The sequence below is a fragment of the Haliotis rubra genome, unplaced genomic scaffold (assembly GCF_003918875.1).
Source record: "Haliotis rubra isolate DU_JTF1 unplaced genomic scaffold, ASM391887v1 Scf13, whole genome shotgun sequence".
NCBI classification, from domain to species: domain Eukaryota; kingdom Metazoa; phylum Mollusca; class Gastropoda; order Lepetellida; family Haliotidae; genus Haliotis; species Haliotis rubra.
In genome coordinates, this window is record NW_025765225.1 from 4,081,447 (window position 1) to 4,107,523 (window position 26,077).

The following is a 26,077-nucleotide window of genomic DNA, read 5'->3' on the forward strand; positions in this document are numbered from 1 at the left end:
AATACTGATGGATATTATACACAGTCTGGTTTCCTTCCGTTCCGGAATCTAATAACGGATATCTGACAGCATCAGTTTCTGTATAACTGAGATAATCTACACACATGAAAATTACAATGTGCAATTGATATATATATATAATTCACATGAATTTTGGGAAAAACAACATGGAATTCCCCTTCAAGTCATGCCCAGTTACTAGTCAACAATATTGTGATATCCAATAATTCATTGTATGATATCTAAAAATCAAACTTGTAGCATCAAGAGGTCATTTTGTGATATCAATAAGTGAATTATTCATGAAAAAAAATCAGGAATAAATAGTGTGAGTGAGTGAGTTTAGTTGTACCCAGCTTTTAGCAAAATTCCAGCAATATCACTGCAGGCTTCACACATTGTACCCTGGTCTTCTGTGTGACAAGCATGCTTGAACCACCATGCTACCCCACTGCCCCCAGGAATAAATAGCAGAAGGGTGCTTCGTAAGTCATTAAATAGCTGTATACATTTTAGACAAGAAGCAGGGAGCGTACCTCACAGACTGCTTCCTGATTTCAGTCCCTTCCAAGACTGGACCACCTTGACATGCTTGTTTTGAATAAACACACACACCCTCTATTGTAGAGAGTGAGTGTGTTGGGTTTTAGGCCGCTTTTAGCAAAATTTTAGCAATATCACGGCGGGGGGAAACACCAGAAATGGGCTTCACACATTGTACCCATGTGGGGAATCGAACCCGGGCCTTCGGAGTGACGAGCTGAATGCTTTAAACCACTAGGCTACCCTACCCCCTCTATTGTAATATACAACACAGAAATGTCATTGGTTCTTAAACTAAATAAGCATTCTTTATTGATACCCGCTGACAATGATAAATTTCAGTTGCCCTGACACTTTCCAGTGAATGAAATTAGAGTCAATTATATTATTATGTGCAAAAACGGCAAAATAAACAATTAATTTGAAAAAATAGGTTAACAAAATTTCAAATCAACACAATGTTCTGACAGAACAATGAATATTCATGTAAGCCAGAGATTCAGGATTCCTGCCTCATGTATGAAAGGAAATGTTAACAAGGTGATCAATAAAACCATCCATTAAAGTATAACTGTCATGAAAATATACCTTGTCTTAACACATTAATAACATTTGTAAAAGACACACAATCCTAGTGCATAAAACTACCTTAAAATAAATAGCACCTATGAAGACATAGTCTGACATTGTACAATGGTACATTGACATAAACAGTTCACTAAATAGGGCAGCATTTTTATTTTTTGTGTTTCTCATTGCCCAACCGACCCTTCTAATTTTATTGTCGACCCCCCAACTTTTTTTTCATTCCAACACCGCCAACTTGAACCTTAAACATACTGAACGTACCGCCTAATCATATAAAATGTGTATCTATCTAAAATGTTTTAATCAGTCGCTGCCACAAGTCCCAAGAACACAAGAAATTGTAATATGAATTACAATAAATGTAAATCAAGAACATTATTTGGATAATTTTGTTTTTATTATTTTTTATTTTTTCCGGACCAACCGACCCATGTTCAGAATTTGGTGGCTATGTGAAACACATAAAAAAATGATGCCTATACAAGCATTACATAAATTCCGTTTCTCCGTGTTCAGGACTAACAAACAAATCAGCAAAACAGACTGGACTATGGAATAGGTCCACATTATAGATATAGCCACACAGAAAACAACATGAAAAAATTCCCATAAAGTAATGACTGAACCCAACCACAGTTTCAATGGAAGCAAACACAGATAACCTGCAACAAATCAAGTGGCCAGACATTCAGTTGCCTGCAGACTCCACTGAAATTGAGGCAGGTGTTAACAATGCAAATATTATGGGGAGTGTGGCTTGTTTGCAATTTGTGAAGTTGCATTTAAAGTGTGACAAGTTTGTTGGCTGAAGCTTAGTCCATTGATTGTTATTCTTCCTGAAAACATGCCACCAGATAAATTAGTTTGTTGTTGTTGTCAAAATGTGATTCAGAAAATGGTACACACTCCCTCTGAATCTGTGAATGGTTTACTTGAGCTAGCACTTAGACTTTACTATGATGAAACTTTAGGTGCATTAGAACTAATAACTGAATCATTACAGCCTCATGTAGGAAAACTTCAGCAGGATAATTCAACATATACTTCAGCACATTTAACATACTGCTCTTAAAAAAGAAACAAACCTAACTAACAAAGAAACAAATCATAAAATGTGAGTAGACCTTGAACAAAAACATACTGACTAGAAATCATAGCCTGAACAAAAGAAAATACATACAAATATAGTGGAATGTTTGAGGTGATCACAAAGGGCATGTATGATACAAAGTGTAACATATGTTACTTTAACATAGAATGTGAGGAAGAAAGGCTAACTAAATAAACTGGTAATCTGAAATATCATCAATGTGAAGAATTATTAACAATTATCGATATGAAAACAGTGTCATCAATAATAGCTTGCAAAAACTATTGAGAAATCATGTTTTAATTAATACACACAATACACTATGTTATGTCCTTTATTCTAAATTATGCTCAGGCTGTAGTTGTTAGTAATCCATGCATGAATGTGTCACCACTCATCAGTGACATGAGTGAGTGAGTGAGTTTAGTTTTATGCCACTTTTAGCAATATTACAGCAATATCACGGCAGGGGACACCAGAAATGGGCTTCACACACTGTACCCATGTGGGGAATCAAACCTGTGTCTTCAGCGTGACAAGTGAATGCTGTAACCACTAGTCTACCCCACTGCCCCTCAATGACATGAAATACATAGTGTATTCTATTATGTCTGTAAAACGTGATCTGCAGATTACATTCTGCCTTCGGGAACAATTGTTTTGGTAAATTAAAAGCAAATTTCATTAAAGATATTATTGATGACCCTTTTTATATCAATAATCATCAATATTTGTTCCCATCAATGATATATCCAAATATTGATCTTTTTGGCCAGCCATAATAACACAATCATGTGTCTACTTATCCATTTTTCACAAATCATCTGATTTTTCTGGTTATACAATATTCAAACAGGACATATTTTTACTGAATACCCTGTAACTAGCACACACTGTAGCTTATTGTGATGTCCAACATTTGAGCACTGAACAACAGAGTGAAACAACATTAACACGCCATATTGGCTGGAAGATCAAGGAGGTTGCGCTACAGAGGTCTAGTCAAATGAGCCCCCGAGGCCGATTGTTATGCTCTCATCCTTAGCATGTGGAACATATTCTAACGACCACAGCATGTCTGTAACCACAACTGAAACATAAAACATCAGTTATAACATCATTTATGATCATGAGCACAGCTGTCACAAATTTCAATATTTCACCTATTTTTCCCCATTAACAGTGAGTGAGTGAGTATGGTTTTACGTCGCTTTTTAGCAATATTCCAGCAATATCACGGCGGGGGACACCAGAAATGGGCTTCACACAATGTACCCATGTGGGGAATCAAACCTGGGTCTTCGGCGTGACGAGCGACGCTTTAACCACTAGGCTACCCCAACCGCCCCTCCCCGTTAACAGGGATGAATGAGTGTTTACATAGCTATGAACATTAATTCAGTTACATCATAATGTGTCAAGTTAATGTGACAGGAAATCTTTGTTTACTTATGAACACCCTTATCCATGAAGATCCGGGTTAGAATTGGTCTTCAGTAACCCACGCTTGTCATAAGAGGCAACTAACGGGATCGGGTGGTCAGGCTGACTGCTGCCATGTAGTGAGTGAGTGAGTATGGTTTTACGCCAGCGTCTAGCAATATTCCAGCAATAGCACGGCAGGGGACACCAGAAATGGGCTTCACACATTGTACCCATGTGGGGAATCGAACCCGGGTCTTCGGTGTGATGAGCTAACGCTTTAACCGCTAGGCTAAACCACCACCCCTGATGCCATATAGCTGAAATATTGCTGAGTGTGGCGTTAAACAACCAACCAACCAACCATGAACTCTCTCTCAGCAGAATGTCAGCTGCATGATGGCTGCCTGTAAATACTTTAGTTTGGACAAGGCAATCCAGTGATTAATAACGTGAGCACCAATCCATGCTGGGGTAGGAGGACCGGAAATCAACCAAGTCTGCCCACCAAATCCATGTGCTCACCTTTTATAACCAGCTGACCAGAAAACCCCACAATGGGGGAAGAGACAAGTTGCCAGTGTGTATCAGACTGGTGAAAACCACGTGTACAGTCAAGAAAAATAATCAAGGGTCTTTTATCCAAGACAAAAGAGTCCTTGTATGTCAGAGGCAAAATTACAACCCTTCACATTGCCATGAGATTTAAAACTACTTACATATCTCTCCCTCTGATAATGTCTCTTTCATGCTCTCGCAGACAGTGTTGCAGGGTTCCCGTGGACGCACCGTCACCTGCATTGTCCCCTTCACCTGCGCCAACACCACCATCGATTGCGCCATATCTATCTAGAAAACAACAGCAGTGTGTAATTGATGGGAAGAATATTCTGGAGAAGGAAGAATGACGTAATATATGTTGTACTTAGAGAACAAATACTGTATTTATATGAAAAACATGACATCTCACCCAAGTGAAATAACATTTAATGCCAGAACTACTTTCAGACTACCTCAAGGACCAGAGCATGATCATGAAGATTAGTAAAAAATTACATTTAATATTGGTCAAATATTGGTCAAATACCACATTCATCTTCTGACCATGTCACAGTACTCAGACAAACTTTCTTTGACAAGAAAAGCCTCTTAGTGGTACCACATCTAAATATCGACAGCCAGAGCCAGACAAACCAGTCATCTAGAGTAGATGTTTTCATCTTACAGTGACACCAAACCACTCAGTTAAAGGTCATCAAAGACACAAAGCAGCCACTGGACCACCATCATCATCCTTATGACGACGTTTAGAAAAGGTGTGGGATGAAGCAACCAGTATATATTAAGGATTGGCTGGTTATTTATTATAGATCTGACAAGATGAGAGTCACAGTATAACCTGTTGTATAAAAATGCTTAATATTGCAGGTTTCAGTGAGTGAGTGAGTATAGTTTTATGCAGCTTTTAGCAATATTCCAGCAATATCATGGTGGCATACACCAGAAATAGGCTTCACAGTCACACAATGCACCCATGAGGGAAACAGAACCCAAGTCTTCAGCATGACGAGCTACACCAATGACCATTTCAGGTTTGAAAGTTCATACCTATTTTATGCTTATGTGTTATCTGTATTGTAAAACTAAAACAAGTAAATTAATGTTTGATGTCACAGTCCCAAAAGAGCATTCAACTTACTTTCTTGGGGACTTTCCCTGTGTAATTGGAAGCTATGAAGACAAAGTTGCTGATGCCAATCTCCACTGTTGGAGGCAGGAAATATGGCCTCTTGTAGAGATATCGGAATGCCTTGGCAGCATCCGCAAAACAGTTCTCCCTGAAATATATCAATATTTGTTAAGAAAGTGGAGAGAAACATAAAATTTATAGTACAACTAAAGCAGGCCCTTCAGTCCATTCAGACATAAATGAAAATGGTCTTGACCACAAACTAACAGAAACAGACCAACATCTAATCTGTGAAACATATATATTGTACAGAAACAAAGTTGTTAGATTATGGTAATAAAATGTGACAAAACGGAGCTCTGGCACTCTTCATTTTTACAAACTGAAATAATCTAGACTATTACATTGGCTGTATTGTACAGTCCTAGTAAAATCTAGATATTTTTTAGATTTGGATAGTTATCCTGCATTACTCCTTAATGCATTTACTGCTTTCCTTTGACAAGACGAAGCTGTGCGATGGAATCATCGAAGAGAAGTTGTTCCAACTAAGCGAGCCGCCATACTGCCATCGCACTGTGCCCACGTGACCCGGAAAGTGCTGACGTCATGTATCTTCACATTACTGCTGGATCGTAACATCTGAAGAAAACCATCGTAGGGAGGTAGGTCGCAGCGATGGGTGGGCGACGAGACTGAGTAATGCAGGATAAGTATACAAATATAAAAAATATCTAGATTTTGTACCTTATCCTGCATTACTCCTTAATACATCTGTATCCGATGAAAGGAGGCAGGCAAACCTTCAGATGGGATACTCATGATGAAAAGAAACCTCTCACACCGCAGGAGATAATCCGTCAGTAGTCGTGGTAGATAAATACCAAAGACCAAACCTGCCAGGATAAATGAGAGTGTGAGGAATGGAAGGCATCCAGGTAGGAAGGCAGTGACAGAAAAGCAAACGCTACAATCTGAAACTGACCTACCGAGCATATGCAAACAGCATGTAACCTGCTCGTCTAGGGTGACATACACCAAGAGAGTCACAAGGCTCGCTCAGGACTGCCGTGGAGTTAATGGCAATTGGGATTAGTAACCTGCTGTACGCCCTCTACATCTTCCAGTGCCACGTCCCTCAGGTAGTGACTGGCGAAAACTGTATCGGATTTCCAAAAGCATCCTTCCATGATGGATCTAATGGAACAATTACAATGGAGGGCCATCGTGGAGGCTACCGCTCTGATTTCATGAGGGTTGTTAGCCCGAGGAGGGTCCAAGTCGGTGGCTTCATAAGCCTGGAGAATGGTGTCTCGCAACCATAATGCCAAAGTGTTATGACTAACTTCTGCCTTGTATGTCTTGGAGACAGGAATAAAGAGCCATTTCCTCGCACCACGATGAGCCTTAGACCGGCGAAGAAAACAACGAAGTGCACAAACCGGGCAAAAGTGAAGTTTATCAGCGTCATCCTCAGATCCCACAATCAAAGAAAGAGGCGGAATCGTGAAAAAAATCTGTCAGGCTGTCCTGGGAGTTGATTTTTTGCAGTGAAGTCCCAGCACAGTCCCAGGTGAACGGCTCCATGTGGGGTCTGTTCAAATCAAACACGGGTGACATCGAGAGCTTGCAGCTCACTCACCCTAGCTGCCGTGGCCAGCGCAAGGAGAAAAACCGTCTTCTTAGAGAGGTTGTAAAAATATGTGGCATGAAGCAGCTCGAATGGCGCCTCACGCAACAAACGTTCAGGTCCTAAGCAGGCGGCCTAAACTTCTGGTCCTCTAGATGGAAAGAACGCAACAAAACTTGCAATTCTGGAATCTTGGTCATCTTTCTGTCCTCTGGAACAGCCAACACACGAATTCAGAGCTACCAAATACGTCGTAATGGTACTACCCCTGAGGTGTCTGTGATTATGCAGAAACAGAAGAAATTCATCCAAGAATTGAGGCTATGCAGTAACCGGATCCTGGTGTTTGTCCTTGCCAAACCCCTCAAAGGATCTCCATTTGTCGTCATATAAACCTTGAGTTGAGGGTCTGTGTGCCAAAGTTATGACCCTCGCAGCTCTAGCTGAATAACCCTTGGCGCTTAAAGCCCTTTGCAAATGTACCAGGTGTGCAGGCGAAACTGACCTGGAGCCGGATGTGGAAGCCTGTTGTGTGGGTGTATCAGCATATTTGGCCACTCTGGCAGCTTTAGAGGATCGTGGGTGACGAGCTTTCTTAAATCCACAAACCAACTCTTCATTGGCCACCAAGGCGCGATCAAAAGCAGAGAGAGGTGGTGAGTCGCTCTGACCTTTTGAAGGACCCTGGGTAGATGTACCGGTGGTGGAAAAGCGTATGCGCTTAGGTTTTCCCAAGGAACGCTGAGAGCGTCCACCGCCCACACTTGTGGAACTGGAATGGGAGATATGTAGGTTCAGATCTGGAAGGTCTGAATGGTGGCAAACAAGTCTATGTTGGGATGGCCGAAAAGGCAACAAATGATGTCGAACGCCTCCGGGTGTAGCTTCCATTCCGTGGGCGCTATCCTGTCCGGTCTGGAAAGGTTGTCCGCAAGAATGTTTCTGTAACCTCGGAATTTGCTGGACGATGAACTTCAAGTCCAGGCAATCGACAAGATGAAAAAAATCGAAATGCCTGATGGAGCAGGGATGGAGAATGAGTCGTTCCCTGGTTTCAAAGACACCAGACCACCGTGGTGTTGTCCGTTGATATGATGAGTTCAGCATGCTGAAGGTGCGACTGCCAATGAGACACAGCCAGAATAACTGCCTCTCAGATTGTTGATATGCCACTGGCTCAGATAGGTGGACCACCGCCCTGAGATGACCTCTCCCTCGAGATGGGCTCCCAAGCCCTGGAGAGACGCGTCTATGAACAGGCATAGAGTGGGTGTTAGCTCGGTCAAGGAGACGCGCCCTAAGACGTTTGACTCTATCGTCCACCACCGTAAGTACATCTTACGGTAGAGTGATGGAGACCGACTGATCCTGGCGCCTGATGAATGGGGCTTGGAAAAGTTGGATCGGACATAGCTGAAGACGACCTCTGAAGACGACCTCCTGAGCTGAAGTACTTGCCACTGGTGAAGAGTACGAGATTGATGGAGTGCTGAATAAAGATGCTGCAGAATCTTGAGTCAGCGGTCCCTTGGAAGGGATAAGAGGTTCAGATGTGTCTGGAACAATCCCCCTATGAACTGTAGCGTGCAAGAGGGAGTGAGATCTGACTTCTGCTCATTGACAATCCATCTCAGCTGATGAAGCATGCGTCTGGTGAAATCCCTGTGAAGGACAAGAGTTGACGGGTCCTGCTAATGTAGGAGACAGTTGTCGATGTAAGACTCAAATTGAATGTTCCTCAGGTGTAGAAAGGCTGCTATTGACTTGGTTATTCGTGTGAAAAGCCACAGGGCCGAAGAAATTCCAAACGGGAGTACTACCCATTGGTAATGGATGCCATTGAAAATAAACCTGAGGAAACGCCTGTTGCTTGGGTGGATTGGCACAAGCAAATACGCGTCCAGCAAGTCGAGACTGATCAGGTAGTCGTGAGCACTGATTCTGGTCCTGAGCAATCTCAACGTTGTCATTTGGAAGTGAGGCGGAGGTTCCAGATGTTTGTTGAACCGAGACAGATTGTGGATCATTCTGAACTTGTCTGAGTCCTTTTTGGAAACCAGAAATATTAGGGAGTAAAAACCTGGTGGCAAAGTCGGCTCCTGCACTATCTCTATGGCTTTCTTGTGTAACAAAAAGTTTATATTGTCCAACATGATGTGATGTTGGTTGGTTGGGGTGGGGTTTTTTTATTTTGTTTTTTTAAAACATCCGTACGAGGTGAGATTGTTAACGGCGGATTGTCTATCAGTGGAGGATGTTGGTGACAAACAGCTCTTCAATAACCACCAGTTCTGCCTATATCGACCCAATCTCCCACCTACTGGGATGTCTGTGACTGGAACGAGTTCCCAGTCGTTGTTGTCCAGCACTTCATTGCTTGCCCCTCTGGGACCTCCCTCTACCGGAACTCCTGTCCCGGCAGGGCTGGTAATTCCCAGATTGTCTCCTTCTCTTACGACCTCTACCCCGAAAGTGCTGGCTGGATTGGGGCTGGAGAGAGTTACGCCGAGGTTGATAATCCCCTACCCTAGGAACTTTAAGCGCTGAATTCTTCGAAACTTGTTCCAGGGCCTTGAGGGCCATCTCATCACGAGCATAAGCAGAATCACGGGAGTGTGAGTTGGAATCTTCGCCATTAAAAAGGGAGGAAGCAGACCAAGGCTGACGCAGCAGACGTCCCATTCTGAAAGAGCCAAATATCCCAGGCGATGTGTCGCCGTGATTTCAACTAACGCCGTCTTCAGATGACTACCTATATGCTCAATTTGCCTCTGTTGAAAAGTCATCACAGTGCGGAGATGGTCTATACCATTCGGATTGTTTTCAGGTAAGTCCTGACTAATCACCCCCGAGGAGGAAGCCAGTGCCGACAGAGGTTTGAGGGAGTGTCAAATTTTCGTCTCGATAAAGGCTTAACGAGTGTCTGGCTTCGAAACATTGCAGGTTTAGAGGAGCCAGTCATCAAGCGTGTAAGGCAAAAGGCAACCGCCACCTCAAGAGCATGGATAGGAAAATCATCCTTCTGAAAACGTGGCACCTTAATGGATGGAGTAAGAGATAACTTGGCAAAATTCTTGACAAGCAGCAGTTATCAAGTCCTTGATCATAGTTGGGTCCAACCAAATAGTATCCCTCTTGTCAAACCCCAGACCTCGGGAAGGAGCCACCTCGGATAGACGATCCGCCATCCACTCCGGGACTTGTCGAAGTCCTAAGTGAGTATTAATTTCCAGAGATGAGTCCTCATAAATCGGAACAAAAGTGCCCTCTGATGAATCCGAATGGTAGTTATAAGACCTCCGGACATGAGAACGACTCGAAGACCTGCGTCTCTGTTTGGTGGATATCCTGCTATGGCGCGAACAGGTTCCTGGTGAAGCTGAATCACGATAAGAAGGAGCCCTAGAAGTAGAGGCGCCACCAGTAACTGTTGATGGAGCCAAAAACAGGCGATGCCAAGGGTGCCACACATGCCGGAGCAGTAACCGAAGCCACAAGCATCGACGGAGTCGGAGAAGACACAGATGAAGGAGGCTCCGGGAATACCAGTGGTGTGGCAGGTAAAGGTGGTGCAGACTGTGCAGTAGACAACAGAGCGGCGCCCGAGGTGCTGCAAATGCTGTATGTCCTGGGAGGTAAGTGAACGCCGGCTGTGGAGTAAATGGAGGGACCACCGAAGGCGCCATCCTTCTGTTGAAACATAGACTGTAAAAAGGACTGCATTCAAACTGGATCCATGTAGGGCACACTAGTCGGCAGGAAAGCTAGTCGTTGCCACAGGCGCTGATGCTGTCATCACAGATGCCACTAGAGGTGCCGGACAAGTAGATCGTGTCGGAGCCGTTGAAGACGAAGACGCCACTGAAGTGGCGGGCAGTGTCAACAAATCACTCAAAGACGCTGTAGTAGATAAACCAGACATCACCATGGTCAGTGGGGTTGACGTCTCCTCCGAAGTAGCCAGGGAAACAGACACCCTGCATCTGTAAGTCTGTTGCGTGAGTCGCTTCCTGGAAACCCGCAAATACTTATTGAAAGCTGTAGGAGAAAGTCTGAGGCAGAGAGCACACTTGGATGTCAGGGAACACTGCCGAGTACAGTTTAAACACCTCAGATGGGGGTACCTGCTGGACTTGCTGCCGTAGCAGGCAATACAACATGGCACAAATCTGCAACATAAGCAGAACCCCAAAACCAATGAAGTGTGTAAGAAAACACACACAAATAAAGAGACAACCATTATTTCCTGCCTACCAAAGACATGGTTAAGGGAAAACTACATGCTTGTAACAATATACTAAATAAGTTACAAATACAATTTAGTAACTAATATTGTAGTATATAAACAGAACATTGGTAAAGTAGCTTTGTAAAAAGACTACCAAGGAATAAAACCTACAAAACCAGAGCGGAACATGAGGCCGTGTTCACGTGCACTGAATGCAACATGGTTAAATGGAACAATCAGACGCACGATATAAACATGAAGCAAAGAAATAACGTGCAGACCAGGGAAATACACAATTACACTTCTCTTCAAATAAATAGTCACAAACCGTTTCTTGAAGAAACTATCAAAAAGGAATAAACGGCAAAAGAAAAACACAGAAAAACGTGTTAAGTCGCAAGTTTAATCCCTGCAAAAAATCGCACAGCCTGTCAGGCTGGTGACAAGCAGTAATGTGAAGATACGTGACGTCAGCACTTTCCGGGTCATGTGGGCGCAGTGCGATGGCAGTATGGCAGCTCGCTGAGTTGGAACAACTTCTCTTCGATGATTCCATCACACAGCTTCGTCTTGTCAAAGGAAAGCAGTAAATGCATTAAGGAGTAATGTAGGATAAGGTAAAAAATAAACCTCATTGAGACATGGGACACTGAAAAAAAGTTCTTGTTATCTGGTGTCTGAGACAATCATCAAAGCAAACTTTCAGAAACCGGTAGCCAAGTGCAAGGCCTGAGATCTATTTCTCACATTTCTGGTGTGCCCCGCCATGATATCAACGGAATATTGACAAAGTGGCATAAACAACTAAACTGAGACAACAGGTACAGTTTCGGACTCCACCTACCAGTGAGCAAAGTAGTTGGTTATCTCCCCTTTGGCTGCCTTGTTGAGGAGCTTGCGGTGCTCCTTGTACTGTTGGCGGAGATTGCTGTTGAAGCTGCAGCTACTGTGCTCCCTCAACACCTGGCTCAACTGGTATGCCTGTGTACAACATAGTGAGTGAGTGAGTTTAGTTTTACGCCGCACTCAGCAATATTCCACCTATCTGTAAAAAAATCGACTCTGGACCAGACAGTCCAGTGATCAACAACATGAGCATCGATCTACGCATTTAGGAACTGATGACATGTGTCAACCAAGTCTGCGAGTCTGACCACCCGATCCCGTTAGTCGCCTCTTACGACAAGCATGGGTTACTGAAGATCAATATTCTAACCCAGATCTTCACGGGTCGTGTAAAAACATATACCGATAAAAAAACATGTTATTGACCACGAATATTTCAGAGATATATTGATGCAATTGTGACATTAGTCTTCACTTAAAAATATCGTCCCCAAAATTAGACTGATTCCTTATGTTTTTGTTATATTTCATGATCAATACACATGAAAGTGAACAAGCACATGGATGGCAAGAAATTCCAAACACTCAGACCAATCTGCTTCAATCTTTCCGACAAGCTAAGAACAAGTTATTTATTTTCCTTTGATAATACAGTGTGTATCCAATTCAGAGAAATCACAGCAGGGTATCCTTGGTTTGTTGGTGACTTAACTCACCTGGGCTATCTTGGCGATACTGTATTCATCTGAAGGAATCCACCCCTTGGTCCCATCTTCCACAATGACTGGGAGGTCCCTCTTCAGATACATGTCCAGTATATCATCCTGACTCAAACTCCGCACTCTTTCAATGCCAGTCAGACTCTCGCACAACTGCCAATAGAACAAGAAAACATGTATCAATATTTACTACCCACAACTGTATGTCACTAGGTCCTCAGGATATGTACTGACAAAACACTGTTAGGAGGTCATGACTTCTTTAGGGAATATTTTCCAAATTGTGTGTTAGATACTTGAATTTTTCTAAATATATATCCCCCAAAATATTCACAATCCCAAACACTATTTGGGGATAGAGTTTTTCCAGGAAATTCCATGGTTTATGGTATGAATGTTTTCTATACATTGTGAGCAATATAACTCTACAAAGCAATCCTTACTTCACAGTCCTCTGTGGTGAGCTGGCCTCCAGAGTAGTAAGGGTTCTCCACAAGACAGGATGAGTGGTAGATCTTGGTCCAGTCCCATACTGGCAGCACCTGGAGGACATTAGAGTGAGTGAGTGAGTGAGTGAGTGAGTGATTGAGTGAGTGAGTGAGTGAGTGAGTGAGTGAGTGAGTGAGTGAGTGAGTGAGTGAGTGAGTGAGTGAGGAGTGAGTGAGTGAGTGAGTGAGTGAGTGAGTGAGTGAGTGAGTGAGTGAGTGAGTGAGTGAGTGAGTGAGTGAGTGAGGTCAGTGAGTGAGTGAGTGAGTAATAAAATGTATAATGTGCAGCTCGATTATTGTGCACCCCACTCTAAGGCATTCAGTGTTTTATGACAAAAGACTACGAGTATTATGCACAGAAGAAAAATTAAATCATGACCCTTCACAGTCAGTTGATTGGTTGGTTGGTTGGTAGGATGGTTCATAGGCACTCAGCAGTATTTCAGCTATACGCAGCGGTCTTTAATGTCCCTTTACAGAATTCAGGTAAATGAACATGTGCTAATATACTTTGTCCATACATAAATTGAAATTTGGAAAAAATGTCACTATTAATGGATTTTCAATGAATAAATTGATCAAATCAGATCTACAGCAACAGTAGGGACCGTAATAGTTTGTGTTATTGATTTTAGCTTACTTAATATTGATATCTGCATTCATACTATCATATGTTAACCTTGTTTGTATTCAGCTCTCACCAATCTAACCTAACAGATGTGCTTCATAAAACATGAACATTGTTCAATATTCAGCTATTCTTCATATTCTCGAAAGTATTATTACATATTGTATTGACACAATGTACAGCGAGGCGCACTGATTTGTTGCTGTACCGTCCATAAATGCATCCATTTAACACATTTGACGTGTTCTTCTTAAACTGCTGTGTGTCTTTCATATAAACGACCTTGAAAGTCATGATAAGTCTTTTTTCTTCATGATCACGGAATGTTCAATCCCATACTTAACATTGAGTGAGTGAGTGAGTGAGTGAGTGAGTGAGTGAGTGAGTGAGTCGGAGGGTTGGGTTAAGACCAGTTTGAACAGTATTCCATCTCTAACACAGCCTGTCAGCTTAATATGTCAGGAAAGCCAAAAGTGAAACAATTCTCAGATGTTTACCACACTAAGCTGTGAGTGTAAACCACTCTACTTCCCAACTTTAATCATTCTTTTGCTTAGGTGATTGTCTGCCAAATTTCGCACATTCAGTAAATATTAAGTGAGTGAGTGAGTATGGTTTTACGCCACTTTTAGCAATATTCCAGCAATATCACGGCTGGGGACACCAGAAATGGGCTTCACACATTGTACCCATGTGGGGAATCAAACCCGGGCCTTCGGGGTGACGAGCGAAAGCTTTAACCACTAGGCTACCCCACTGCCCCAGTAAATATTAAGAAATATCAATCTCCTATAGTGCAATCTGTACGATAAATGTTGTGAATATTCAGTTCTTGTCAATCGAACACAGGTCTTCGGACGTGACAAGAGAATGCTTTAAGTTTAACCAGCAGGCTACCCCACTGCCCCACACCCCTATGAGCCCCAATACCCTAGTACTGCTATATTGGTCAACCCCTGAGCGATAGTACAAACATAACCAAGTGTAAGACAGCTGAAAGCATTTGTTGTGCATATCAATGCGTACACAGCTGGCAATGCTCAGTTACCTTACTCACAGATCAATAGCCATTGTATCACTATTGTTATACTCACTGGTATGAATATATAATTTAGTGCAGAGAGAAAATGAAACATGAGGTTTACAGCCGTGATGTATTTCTATAGATTGTACATTCTATGATGCCTGAGTGGAAAATGGTTTAATCAACATGTCTGCAGGATTACAAATGAAAGATTTTATATTTTATATAGGTCTTCTGGTTCCAACAGAAGCCAAATTGTAATTCATTTTATCATGAACAAACCTAAATAGACATCACTCCCTGGTTATCCATATGCAGAAACACCAGCCAGCTCAGGATGCACCAGAGACATTTAGTATTTCTGGATTGCAGGCTTTTTAGAAGACAGAAGCATGAAATAGATCAAAACAGTCTTTCTCGCCTCAAATCCCCAGAGGAAACATTAATTGATATCAGTTACAAAAATTATAACGATCTGACTTGTAACTATATGGCTGAAAAATGCCATTGTAATGTTAAATGTTAACTCAATCGCTCACTAATGATCTGAACACAATATGGTGTCATCGAAATGGGAGAAAAACTTCCCAAAGTGCAGCACCACCAGTATGACAGTTGGAGAAAAGATATTCACATGTCCAGATATACTTACTGGAAAATATATAACAATCACATTATACTTTGAGCAAATTTTACCCAGCAAATGGCCAAATACAGGTTTTCAGGCACCTTGAACAAATACAAGTGTCATTAGTGGTTGGTATAAGCATGTGTAAAACATTCCGGTGATTTCTGTGGATATAGGTTTGCATTGTGACCACATACAGTTTTGTGAATTTGAGAACTCCGACCACTTAAAAAGTATATAAAGGTAAAATTTAGCATTGCTGCAAAAAGGGAACACTTATGTTGAGCTCCACTAACAACAGATATATTACATTCCATTACCTAAAACAACGACTGAAAATTGCCATAAATAGGTTTTTCAGGATTCTACCACAAGTGTTTGCTGCAATGACAAATAAAACCTAGGAATCTAAATATGCTCCCTATATGTATTTGCCATCTGGATCCCAGCATGATATTCAAACTCACAAGACAGGGCAATCAATACAAAGAATTATTTCCAACCATAAACATGAAGAATATTCCAATAAAACTGTCCTATAAAATCTTAAACACAGGCTAAACATATGTCACCTTGTCAAACTCATGGACATATCTATCCCCAGGAAACACAGGTACCTGCGAGATTAAACGTTTGCATGGAAAAATAATGCAGATTGTTTCAACATAGACCGAAGACGTCTGCTTATGTCACAAAAGTATTATACATAGATAAAAAAGATAAAAAGTAATGTTTGTCAAGTGATTCACTCGAAACTCATTTCTATATTTAGGTGTGATTTTTGGAATACAGTCGAACCCCGTTTATCCGGACATTTTGGTTACACTCGGAAATCGTCCGGATAGCGAGGCGTCAGGTTAACTGGATCAAACAAGCAAAACGCACTGACAATGTATATTCGTAGAAGGTCAACAGCGTAACAACTGCTTGTTGTTCATAGTCAATTGACTGGTCGTCTGTTGGTGGCTGCATTCTGTTGATGATTTCTTCATCAGTTAGCTCCACGACGGTGTCTTCATCATTGACTGTTCAGCAGTTGGGACTCCGTCGCCGTCACTTCGTGGTAACTGCTGCATCAAATATTCCGCAGCTCAGCTTAATCCTAATCCTAATTAACATGTGTTTTCGTTACTGATGAGATGTTCTCACACCTGTCACAACTGAAGGGACATGCATCCCTAGTGTTTTGATGGGTAAGTAATCAATTCACATCAAACGAGAGATTAACAATGAATACAATTAGTCGTCCGGGGTAAACAATACTGAAGTGAAACATACATGTACACATTGCACATGTGCCCAGATCTTTCCGTCCGGATAACTGGATAATTTTTTAATGGAAATCTATGGGAATGGTTTGAAACTTCTCCGGTCCAGAAGCATAGGGTCCGGCTTAGACTAACAACTAGTCTCTGAAATTAACATATTTTACTGAAAAAAGTTCATAGTAAAAAAATAAAAATAAAGGAGCCCTGAGACTTTCTTCATTTTCAGATGAAGCTGAGGAAATCTAGACTTGCCACATTTTCTAGACTTGCGTGGGCTTTCTTGGATATATTTGCTTCAGGGTCTGTACGACAGACTAGGTCCGGCTTAGCGAGTACAATTAATGAAGGCAAGTTTCGTTTCACCTAAAAATCGTCAGGAAGGCGAGGTTTCCGGATATACGGGGTCCGAGTAAACAGGGTTCGACTGTACATGCACAAACAATAAGTTGATAATGAGCCTATAACACTAACCAAAGAATACTTTTTACGCCGCTTTTAGCAACATTCCAGCAACATCATGGCAGGGGACACCAGAAATGGGTTTCACATATTGTACCCATGTGGGAATTGAACCCGGGCCTTTGGTGCGATGAGCGAACTCTTTAATCACCACACTACCCCACTGTCCTCTTTGCACTGAAGGGGCGATGGGGTAGCCTAGTGGTTAAAGCGTTGTCTCGTCACGCCGAAGACCAGAGTTCGAATTCCCACATGGGCACAATGTGTGAAACCCATTTCTGGTGTCCCCCGCCGTGATGTTGCTGGAATATTGCTAAAAGCAGCGTAAAAACAAACTAAGTCAGTCAGTCTTTGCACTGAGAATAGAAATAGGTTACTTGAAATGGTGAAATTCTGTCTAGTCTCCATCTATCTAAACCAGAGCAGCAGAGGTTTAAGTACAGAAGCTCACCTTTGTTAATAATAAACTTTGTGTGATGAGGAAGAGCTAAATCCACCTAAAAGATGGCTCACAACAGGGTAAACACTTGGATCTTATACACTGAGTATATATATGTTTCAAGTTCACTTAACCTTTTTGTAAAATACCATCTTTGTAAGGTAGTATAATTGAAAATGTTAAACATGAAGGCTGATATCTGTGAAAAGTTGTTTCTAGGTAATGTTTAAAAGACGTTACAAGCATTTTTTAATATTTATGGGTTTTTTTTATGGTATCAGTCATTTTGACATTCAATAGTGCTGAAAAGAGAAAATGCTTAGAAATATACTTCAACTAACAATAATTCATTAACAAATGTTGTCAAAAACATGCGACCCGAAATTTCAAAACACAAGAAATATTTTAAGAATGTTTAAAAAGTAACTGTTAATGAGAGGAAAACTGCATAATTTGTTATCATTAGCAATTTCTTAGAGCAACTAAAATAATTCTTAAGAGAAATATACTTCTCAAAAGAAGTTAGGGAGCACCCATTTCTCCCATATTAAATCTGTTCTGCCATGACAGATTAACAGCCATATACCATTGTCTATATTTTGGGTACCTAATATTATATGGTTGACGTAGGGTTACTTTGATTTGGATTGCCAAGTCAACCGACATAGTGAAAAAATGATCAACATCTGTCAGTAGAGAGACGGAAGTAAGCATAAGCGAAGTCATCTTAAATTACTAGAGACACCCTTAGTATAGCATTCTCTTCCCACGTAGGAAGATATGACAGGAGTACCCTTAGTATAGAAGCTACTTTTATACATATATTTCATTCAAGTCATTACTCCATTTCCATTGTTTTCATAAATAACTGTTTAATAATGTGGTTGAACTGAAATAAACTTCAAAGTAGAAAACAAGTAAGCAAAAATGAAATTAATTTTGAGACGGTGTGTGTTCCTGTGCATAGAGCTCAGGTCACAATCAGTTGAAGTTAAGCAATGTTGGGTGCGGAGAGTCCTTGGATGGGTGACCGTGTTTAGCAGCTTGACTCCTGAGAGTTTCTAGGACTTCAGTCCTGCCCCACAACGAAGCACATGTGACCCCACCTTAGGCAAGTAAGTTATTTCAATATTGCCTCTGTCCACCCAGCAGTAAATTGGGTACCTGGTATGATAGGATGGTAGTGTTAATTTGAACCTTGAGCGCCTGACAGGCGATCGTTTGTATTCTCCACAGGCAGTGTTCTGTGATTAGTTATCTGTTAGGTCCCAGATAATCACGAAGGACAAAATGCTGTTGACTGCTCAACACGATGTGTATTCATGGTTGCCGCCATATACAGGAAGTCAGGGGAGAGCACTCTCAATTATGTAAGACGTTATAATTACCGTAGTGCTCTCAATAAATAACTATTGTAACATTCTGTACTCTTTGACCAGGGGTAATATGTCAGCGCTTTGAGTATATGCAATGTGCATGGATACATGCACTATATAAATGGACTATTATTGTTATTATTATATTATTATTATATCCATGGTCTGTTGTCCTAGTGACCTAACATGGTAAAGCTGAAATCAGTTCCCTTTGTTTTAACTTGGGCTGTTACGATTCAAGGTGAACTGAGTCGTATCCTTTCAATTCATTTGAGATCACTAGAAAAGAACATTCATGAAGGTCTATCAGAGATTGTTAAAACAACATACTGATAGTTAAACATAAATAAGCTAGGTAAATTAGAACATCATAAAGAGGAATTTATATGACAGTGATTAGGGGAAGAAGACTCCCATTGGGCTACTTAAGTGTAATGATAAGAAAGTCATTTCCAATACAATGTAATTAATCATAATTAAATGTGATTTTCAGCATTATGTGGCAGGGTGATGTTAATCGAGGTAGCTAGCATTGATAATTGCTCCTTTCAATCAAAATTCAAATACATCTTGCCCCAACAGATCCACTGGAAGAAGGCACAGTGAGAACATGCTGCTACCTGTACACACACAGCCTTGACAGTTTGACAATGATGAGATGTGTTGTGGTAAAAGCAAACACAAAACACCCTTACTTGTTTGAGTGGCATTTTAGAAGTTGGGAAGTACAATATAGACCAAACTTTATGGATAACAACTTCTTTTATTACGTGAGTGCGACGTTTCGATAGATACATACCTGCTTGATAACGGTACAAGAATCTGTATCGAAACTTCGCACTCATGAATAAAAAGAAGTTGTTATCCATAAAGTTTGGTCTATATTGTACAAAACACCCTAACATCTTGTTACAGGATCTCAGCATAAGTTGCCAAAACACAATATATGCGTGATTTAAGGCAACAAAGATGTTAACCTGTTGAAACTACTCCAAATCAAAATGGAAAGGTTATTATAACACAATGTCATTGTCAGCTGAAGATACTCAATTACAAAAAACCCTCTAGTGATTGAGTGAGTTCAGTTTTACGCCACTTTTAACAATATTCCATCAATATCACGGCAGGGAACACCAGAAATGGGCGTCACACATTGTACCCAATGGTTCTTGGCATGAGGAGTAAATGCTTTAACCACTAGATCACTGCCCATCACAAAGCTGTATAAATTAATAGTAGTATTACATTCTTATAATACTGCTTTTTGGCTAATACCTAGTTCACAGACTTTTGCTTGACAAACCCAGGGACTGGTAAAAGAATATGAAAAGAAATCCAAATTGCTTTTTTGAAGTGGTAACTAAACGGTATAACCTGGTTGGTATCAGTAAACACCACATAAACATTTTTATAGTTATCAAAAGAGTTTAAGCAAACCTTCTTGTACTAGTAATGAGATATAACAATTATTACATACATAACCTCGTTTGTACTGTTACTTAAGGCCTACAGTAAGGCATGCATTTCTCAGCTAAGCCTGTTAGTATACAGTTAAGGATGATTTCATATATTTTGTCCAACCAATGATTAATCATGTAAAACATAACTTTAGGACTTGCAGGTTAGACGGTTCATCTTTTGTAATCTTTTTAGAGCAAATAATGAAACTGAGCAATCGGTGATCGAGAAGCGTGTCAAGCAATAACCATCCTGTTTGGGTGATTTTAAGAAATGCTTTAATCACACAATCAAGTTCGTTGATTAAATTTATTATGTTCAACTTCAAGTGCTTCACTTAGTGCCGCAGAGTGCACCCGTCTCGCATAGAAGAAACTGAGAGCCATGTTACATCTCTCACTGGTGATGTTACAGGCCTCAAGACCTTGCACTCAACACATTTCACTACAGTGAAATATGTTAGCAGACTTGACACAAGTTGTAAATATTTTCCTCATACTTTTCATCTTACTCCATATTTATCAAATATAAGGATGGCGAATATGTAAGCCAAGACATATAAAGACAAAACTAATATTGACAGAAAACACAGTCATGTCAACCCAAACAGTTTCCGTTAAAGGTACATAATTTGGAATCTTAATGTTGAATAAATAGACATACTAACAATTGCTCTGTATGTTTCAATATTTACATTTCACATGAACAGCTGTTCAAATTCAACATGGTTCTACATCGGCACTGTATCTGTTTCTGTGAGGACTAACAAAATCTGTCACACCATTCCCACAGCAAATGTGTCAAAATACATGGTGCGTGTTACATGAACACTGAACACTGAACAAAAAATGTTGAGCTGTTATGTGGGAGAAATGAAATGATTTCAGTTAACCTGCACCAGATAAACTGAATACATGAATATTAAATATCATCATTATTGATTTAGACGACAGTGAAGGGAACAGCCCTGGCATCCATATTGATCTGTATCATCTCCCGAAGTTACTCAAGCATGTAACTGGCACAGCCTGAATGAGGGTCAAAACAAGGGGTAGCCATCAGTACTGTCAACATTTAGGGAGTTTGTGTATGCTTAAAATTGTTTGTAAGTTCACTATTCAGTTAATTTCTTCGAGTTGAAATAAAAAAAATAACAAGATGACTAAATACAACATTATCGCCGATTTCAAGGTATTTTGTATTGTGTTGCAAGTAACATGTTTATTCAGAAGAACTGAATATATAATTTTGAGTTCATGGTAATTAATGTTCAGTCATGTAAACCACTGTAGTCTATATATTCAACAAGCTTTACGATGCATATACTAGGCATTCTTTATGTAGGTGGTGTGTTATGTATCATCATGTTATGAGTTGTCGGACGCTTACTAATATGTTATCGTCTTGGTTATCCCATGAACAATTGTAAAACATGCGATAAACATAATAAAACAATTTTATTTTAAATACAAGCCATCATCAAAGTATTTTCAATGCCGGTGTGATGCAACCCACCCTGTTACAGCATGAATAAAAACTGAAATCCAAAAATGTGCAACACCGAAAACCCATGATCATATAGTATAGCATGAAAGCACAAGCTGCTGGGAGGACCATGTCAATGACCCCTGAAATTCAACGGACTCTCCATATCTGGGGGGGAGGTGGGGTGGTCCAGTGGTTAAAGCGTTCGCTCGTCACACAGAAGACCCGGGTTCGATTCCCCACATCGGTACAATGTGTGAAGCCCATTTCTGGTGTCCCCGCCATGATATTGCTGGAATGCTGCTAAAAGCGGTGTCAAAACTAAACTCACTCACACCGAGGAAAATGGACTCCAGTACTGGCCTTTTTGTTACTGACAAATCAGTCTGCACCATGTATACCAAGCCCATAGGTTCTCAAGGGTTCCTTTGTTCATCAATATTCAAGAAAATTTCACACATTGCTCAGATGAAAGTTTTCACCTTTTGCATTTTTTAAATCACAAACCTAGCATACACCCCTCGATAGCCCCATTTTGAGCCTGTCTGTAATGAAGAGTGATCAGATCTGGCAGATGAACAATATCGAAGCAGTAAATTCTGTTAGACTCATTAGTGGCCTTAGTTCCAGTAGTGATTTGCTGGAATTGGGTTGTTTCCATAGTCAAAAGATTTTGAGATAATGTCCCAATACAATTTAGATTTTATGAGTTTAGCTGCTAGTTGTAAATTCTACACAGATTACAATTTCAGATCGTGAAGTTTTATCGTAGTTTCAGGAATATTTAAGCAGTGTCACAGATATGGACACCAAGTATAGGCATACTGGGAATCAAATTAGATGATGGCAAGTGCTTTAACCACTGGGCTACCCAACCAATAGAATAGATTGTTGAATTACAATTAAGGCCAAGAAAAATGATGTTTTGATTTGAATTTTGAATTTAAGTAAGGAAAGAGGTCCCCATCATATTCCAAAGTCAAAAGTGAAAGATTTACAAGTCCCTGGATTATTTATCAATGCATAACTTTTATTCATATCAACATGGTAAACATGGCAAGATATTTTTTTTAATAATATTTTTCAAATATATTTTTGATGGTTGGTCTCACAAACCAACTAAAAGGAAAATAAGGCCTTAAAGTTTGGCCCGGAATACCAGGTCTGACTCTAAGCCAGTAATCCATGTAATCCATGTACAGTGATGCATACTACTGGTGTAATTAAAATGTACAACCAGGAAACACACACTGTCTGTCACACTCTTTAACTTCCTCATCACCACAAGTCACTCACTTGGGTAACACTCCAATTTCCTTGCAAACAGGGAAACATATTATTTGTTAACTATTACTTGAATACTGCTTCAACATGGAAGAAAACTAGTTATGTGTTTTATGAGTTTGTTTGTAAAACCTGTTGCATATCATTTTTTATCAAAAGTATATTTAATGCTCACATTCATGCCATTGTCATTATGGACATAAAGAATCTTCTGCCAGTCTAAACAGCAAATTTTCCTGTCATTTGCACAATATTGTGAAGTTTTTAATGAGTGAAACATAACCTTGGTGCAGGTGAACTAAACAAGCTGAAGAACTGTCACATAAATTAACATTACGATCATAATGGTTAATCATTTTCTGTTCAGGGGCTCTTTTCATGAAGCAACCTTTACTAAGGTTAACCTTAACTCCCATTCTTTAACATTGCACTAAGGTTACCTTAGTGACTTACGATCACCTTAGCGCTTTGTGAAAGCAGGCCCTGATCACTGTGAAAAGACTGCAACACAAAATTTCATATATCCTTTCCATATTCTCATGGTTGTGAATCCTCAGAAAGTGTCCAATATCTGCTATGAATCTCAACTAGTCATAAGTATGATGAGCATATCATTAAATACCAAATACCTGACAAATGGATATTTGAAACAAATTCACACAATACAACATTAGGCCCCACTCGAAGAAGACAATATTCGCGTCACCAAATACTGCTACCTTACTGACTCGCTGCTGTTCAAACAACAGGGTCAGCTTACAACACAGCATTAACAATGAGAGTTTTGTCTTCCCTAAACTGAATCCCTCTACCAAAACTAACAAAACATCCCCGATCATGACAACGCTGTGCACACTCATGACATGTTCTAAACTTTTGTCTAAACATATTAAATTCATTCAACAATCAGTTCCATAGTTTTCAGGAAATCACACTAGTAATATGATCATGATGAAGCAGTTGCGTTTAGGTCTTATGTTGGACACCTTTTGTTTGTGTAGTTTTACCTTCTATACGGTGTTTATAGCTTGGTATCACTTACCACTGCTGTATACATCTCTTGAATGGGATGAATTCCTATAGTTTGTTAGTATGTTACACTATGATTATGAACGATGTGACAGTGCATGTGATGTGATAAGACATTTCATCAACATTGTTATCATTATAACCTCTCAATTGAATGTACAGTGAGCGAGTATTAGTCACATTCCATACGGGACAAAGCCCCCATTCGAAAAATTATTTCAACCATTTTTCCCAGTATATCTATTTGTTCTGTATATTATCTGAACAAAGAGATGTAGAAATAACCCCAAAACTGACAAAAGTACCTATGGCAATGTATATATTGCAGGTAACTTTTTCCGATCCAATAATTATTAATCTTACTTACAGCTCATGTTACTTGATGTCAAAATAACAAACAAGACAAATTATATAGATCGTAAAATTGTACTTTTCCTATATATATCACTGATATTTACAGTCTTGTAGACATAAAGTTGCAAAGATCTTTCTGACCACATTTACTCCAATGTTTGGCCCTGATGCTTAGAATTTACCAATCAACTTCAAACCATATATTGAATGAGAATTTTTCCACAAAGGAAACAGCACCTGTAAAGTTTTGTCCATTCTTACATTAAACTCTCTTGCATGCTGTGGGTTGGTTAAATATTTAGTGCATTATGTTTTGGTTTTTGTTCAGAATCTGAAACAGAATTGGAACTAGTCATTTTCTTCAAAAGGAACACTCATCTGTTAGAGTGAGTGAGTGAGTGAGTATGGTTTTACGCCGCTTTTAGCAATATTCCTGCAATATCACGACGGGGGACACCACAAATGGGCTTCACACATTGTGCCCATGTGGGGAATCGAACCCGGATCTTCAGCATGACGAGCGAATGCTTTAACCACTAGGCTACCCCACCGCCCCCATCTGTTAGATCCATCATGACAGTAAACTGCATGGAAGTACAATATAGTTGAAGCTAATACAAAAGGCAATACAGAGAGCTCGTTCCACTGTTGGTACTCGTTGTCACTTTTGTGACAACAATGACACAAGACAGATGCCACTAAGCATGCTAAAATGGAAAGCTGGTCTCAGCTTCTCAGTAAACTTTGATGGTTGCAAAGGGAAAGAAGGCAATCTGACACAAAATGAAGGCATGATGTTGTAGAGCTTATTTTGTGTGTATAGGAGTGAAGTTGCAGTGCATTGTGACATGATTGTGTGGCACAGTCCGGTTTGCTTCAAAAGACCTGAGTTTCACGCCAAATGTGTTTGAGTTGACAGGTATATATCTGTTCATCAGTATCATCGTCATCGTCATCTTATACCTATAATCAAGTTAATCATGGTCACACAGCAGATGTTACTTACGGAGATTGCACTTTTCTTTCCAACAACACAAATCAACTTGTAGACTGGGTCGATATAGAACAAAGCAGCAGCAACAGCGACGAAGATTGCAAGACGTATAGCTCGTCGTGTCCATCGTTCCCTGTTCACTGATTTCATCGACTGAGTGAAAGGGTCGACAAATCCCTCAATCTGAGTTGAGCTGTAGCCAGAGTTGACACAGAAGACATGGAGCTTTCGTATTTCCTGATCTATGTACTCTATTTTCTCTTGAAATGACATGTCATTGTCAGTTTTAGTGACACCTTCTGTCACTTCTTTTGTAGGTTTTGTTTCAACGGGGTTAGCGGTTGCACGTCTTCTTGCTGCCATCGTCACGTCTCAGCTGCTTCTGTAGCAAAGAGGAAGTAACTCGG

The 26,077-nt window shown here is 40.3% G+C and overlaps 1 protein-coding gene across 1 annotated transcript; it reads right to left on the reverse strand.

Moving 5' to 3' along the window:
* Nucleotides 1-825: 825 nt before the first annotated feature.
* On the reverse strand, nucleotides 826-26,074 carry LOC124267194. Its single transcript, XM_046702108.1, has 7 exons — nucleotides 25,683-26,074; nucleotides 13,200-13,298; nucleotides 12,754-12,909; nucleotides 12,036-12,172; nucleotides 5,343-5,481; nucleotides 4,363-4,492; nucleotides 826-3,311 (listed from the first exon to the last, which is right to left on the reverse strand). The coding sequence occupies exons 1-7, from the start codon at nucleotides 26,031-26,033 to the stop codon at nucleotides 3,220-3,222; spliced, it is 1,104 nt and encodes a 367-aa protein (XP_046558064.1). The 5' UTR covers nucleotides 26,034-26,074; the 3' UTR covers nucleotides 826-3,219.
* Between the last annotated feature and the right edge of the window lie 3 nt (nucleotides 26,075-26,077).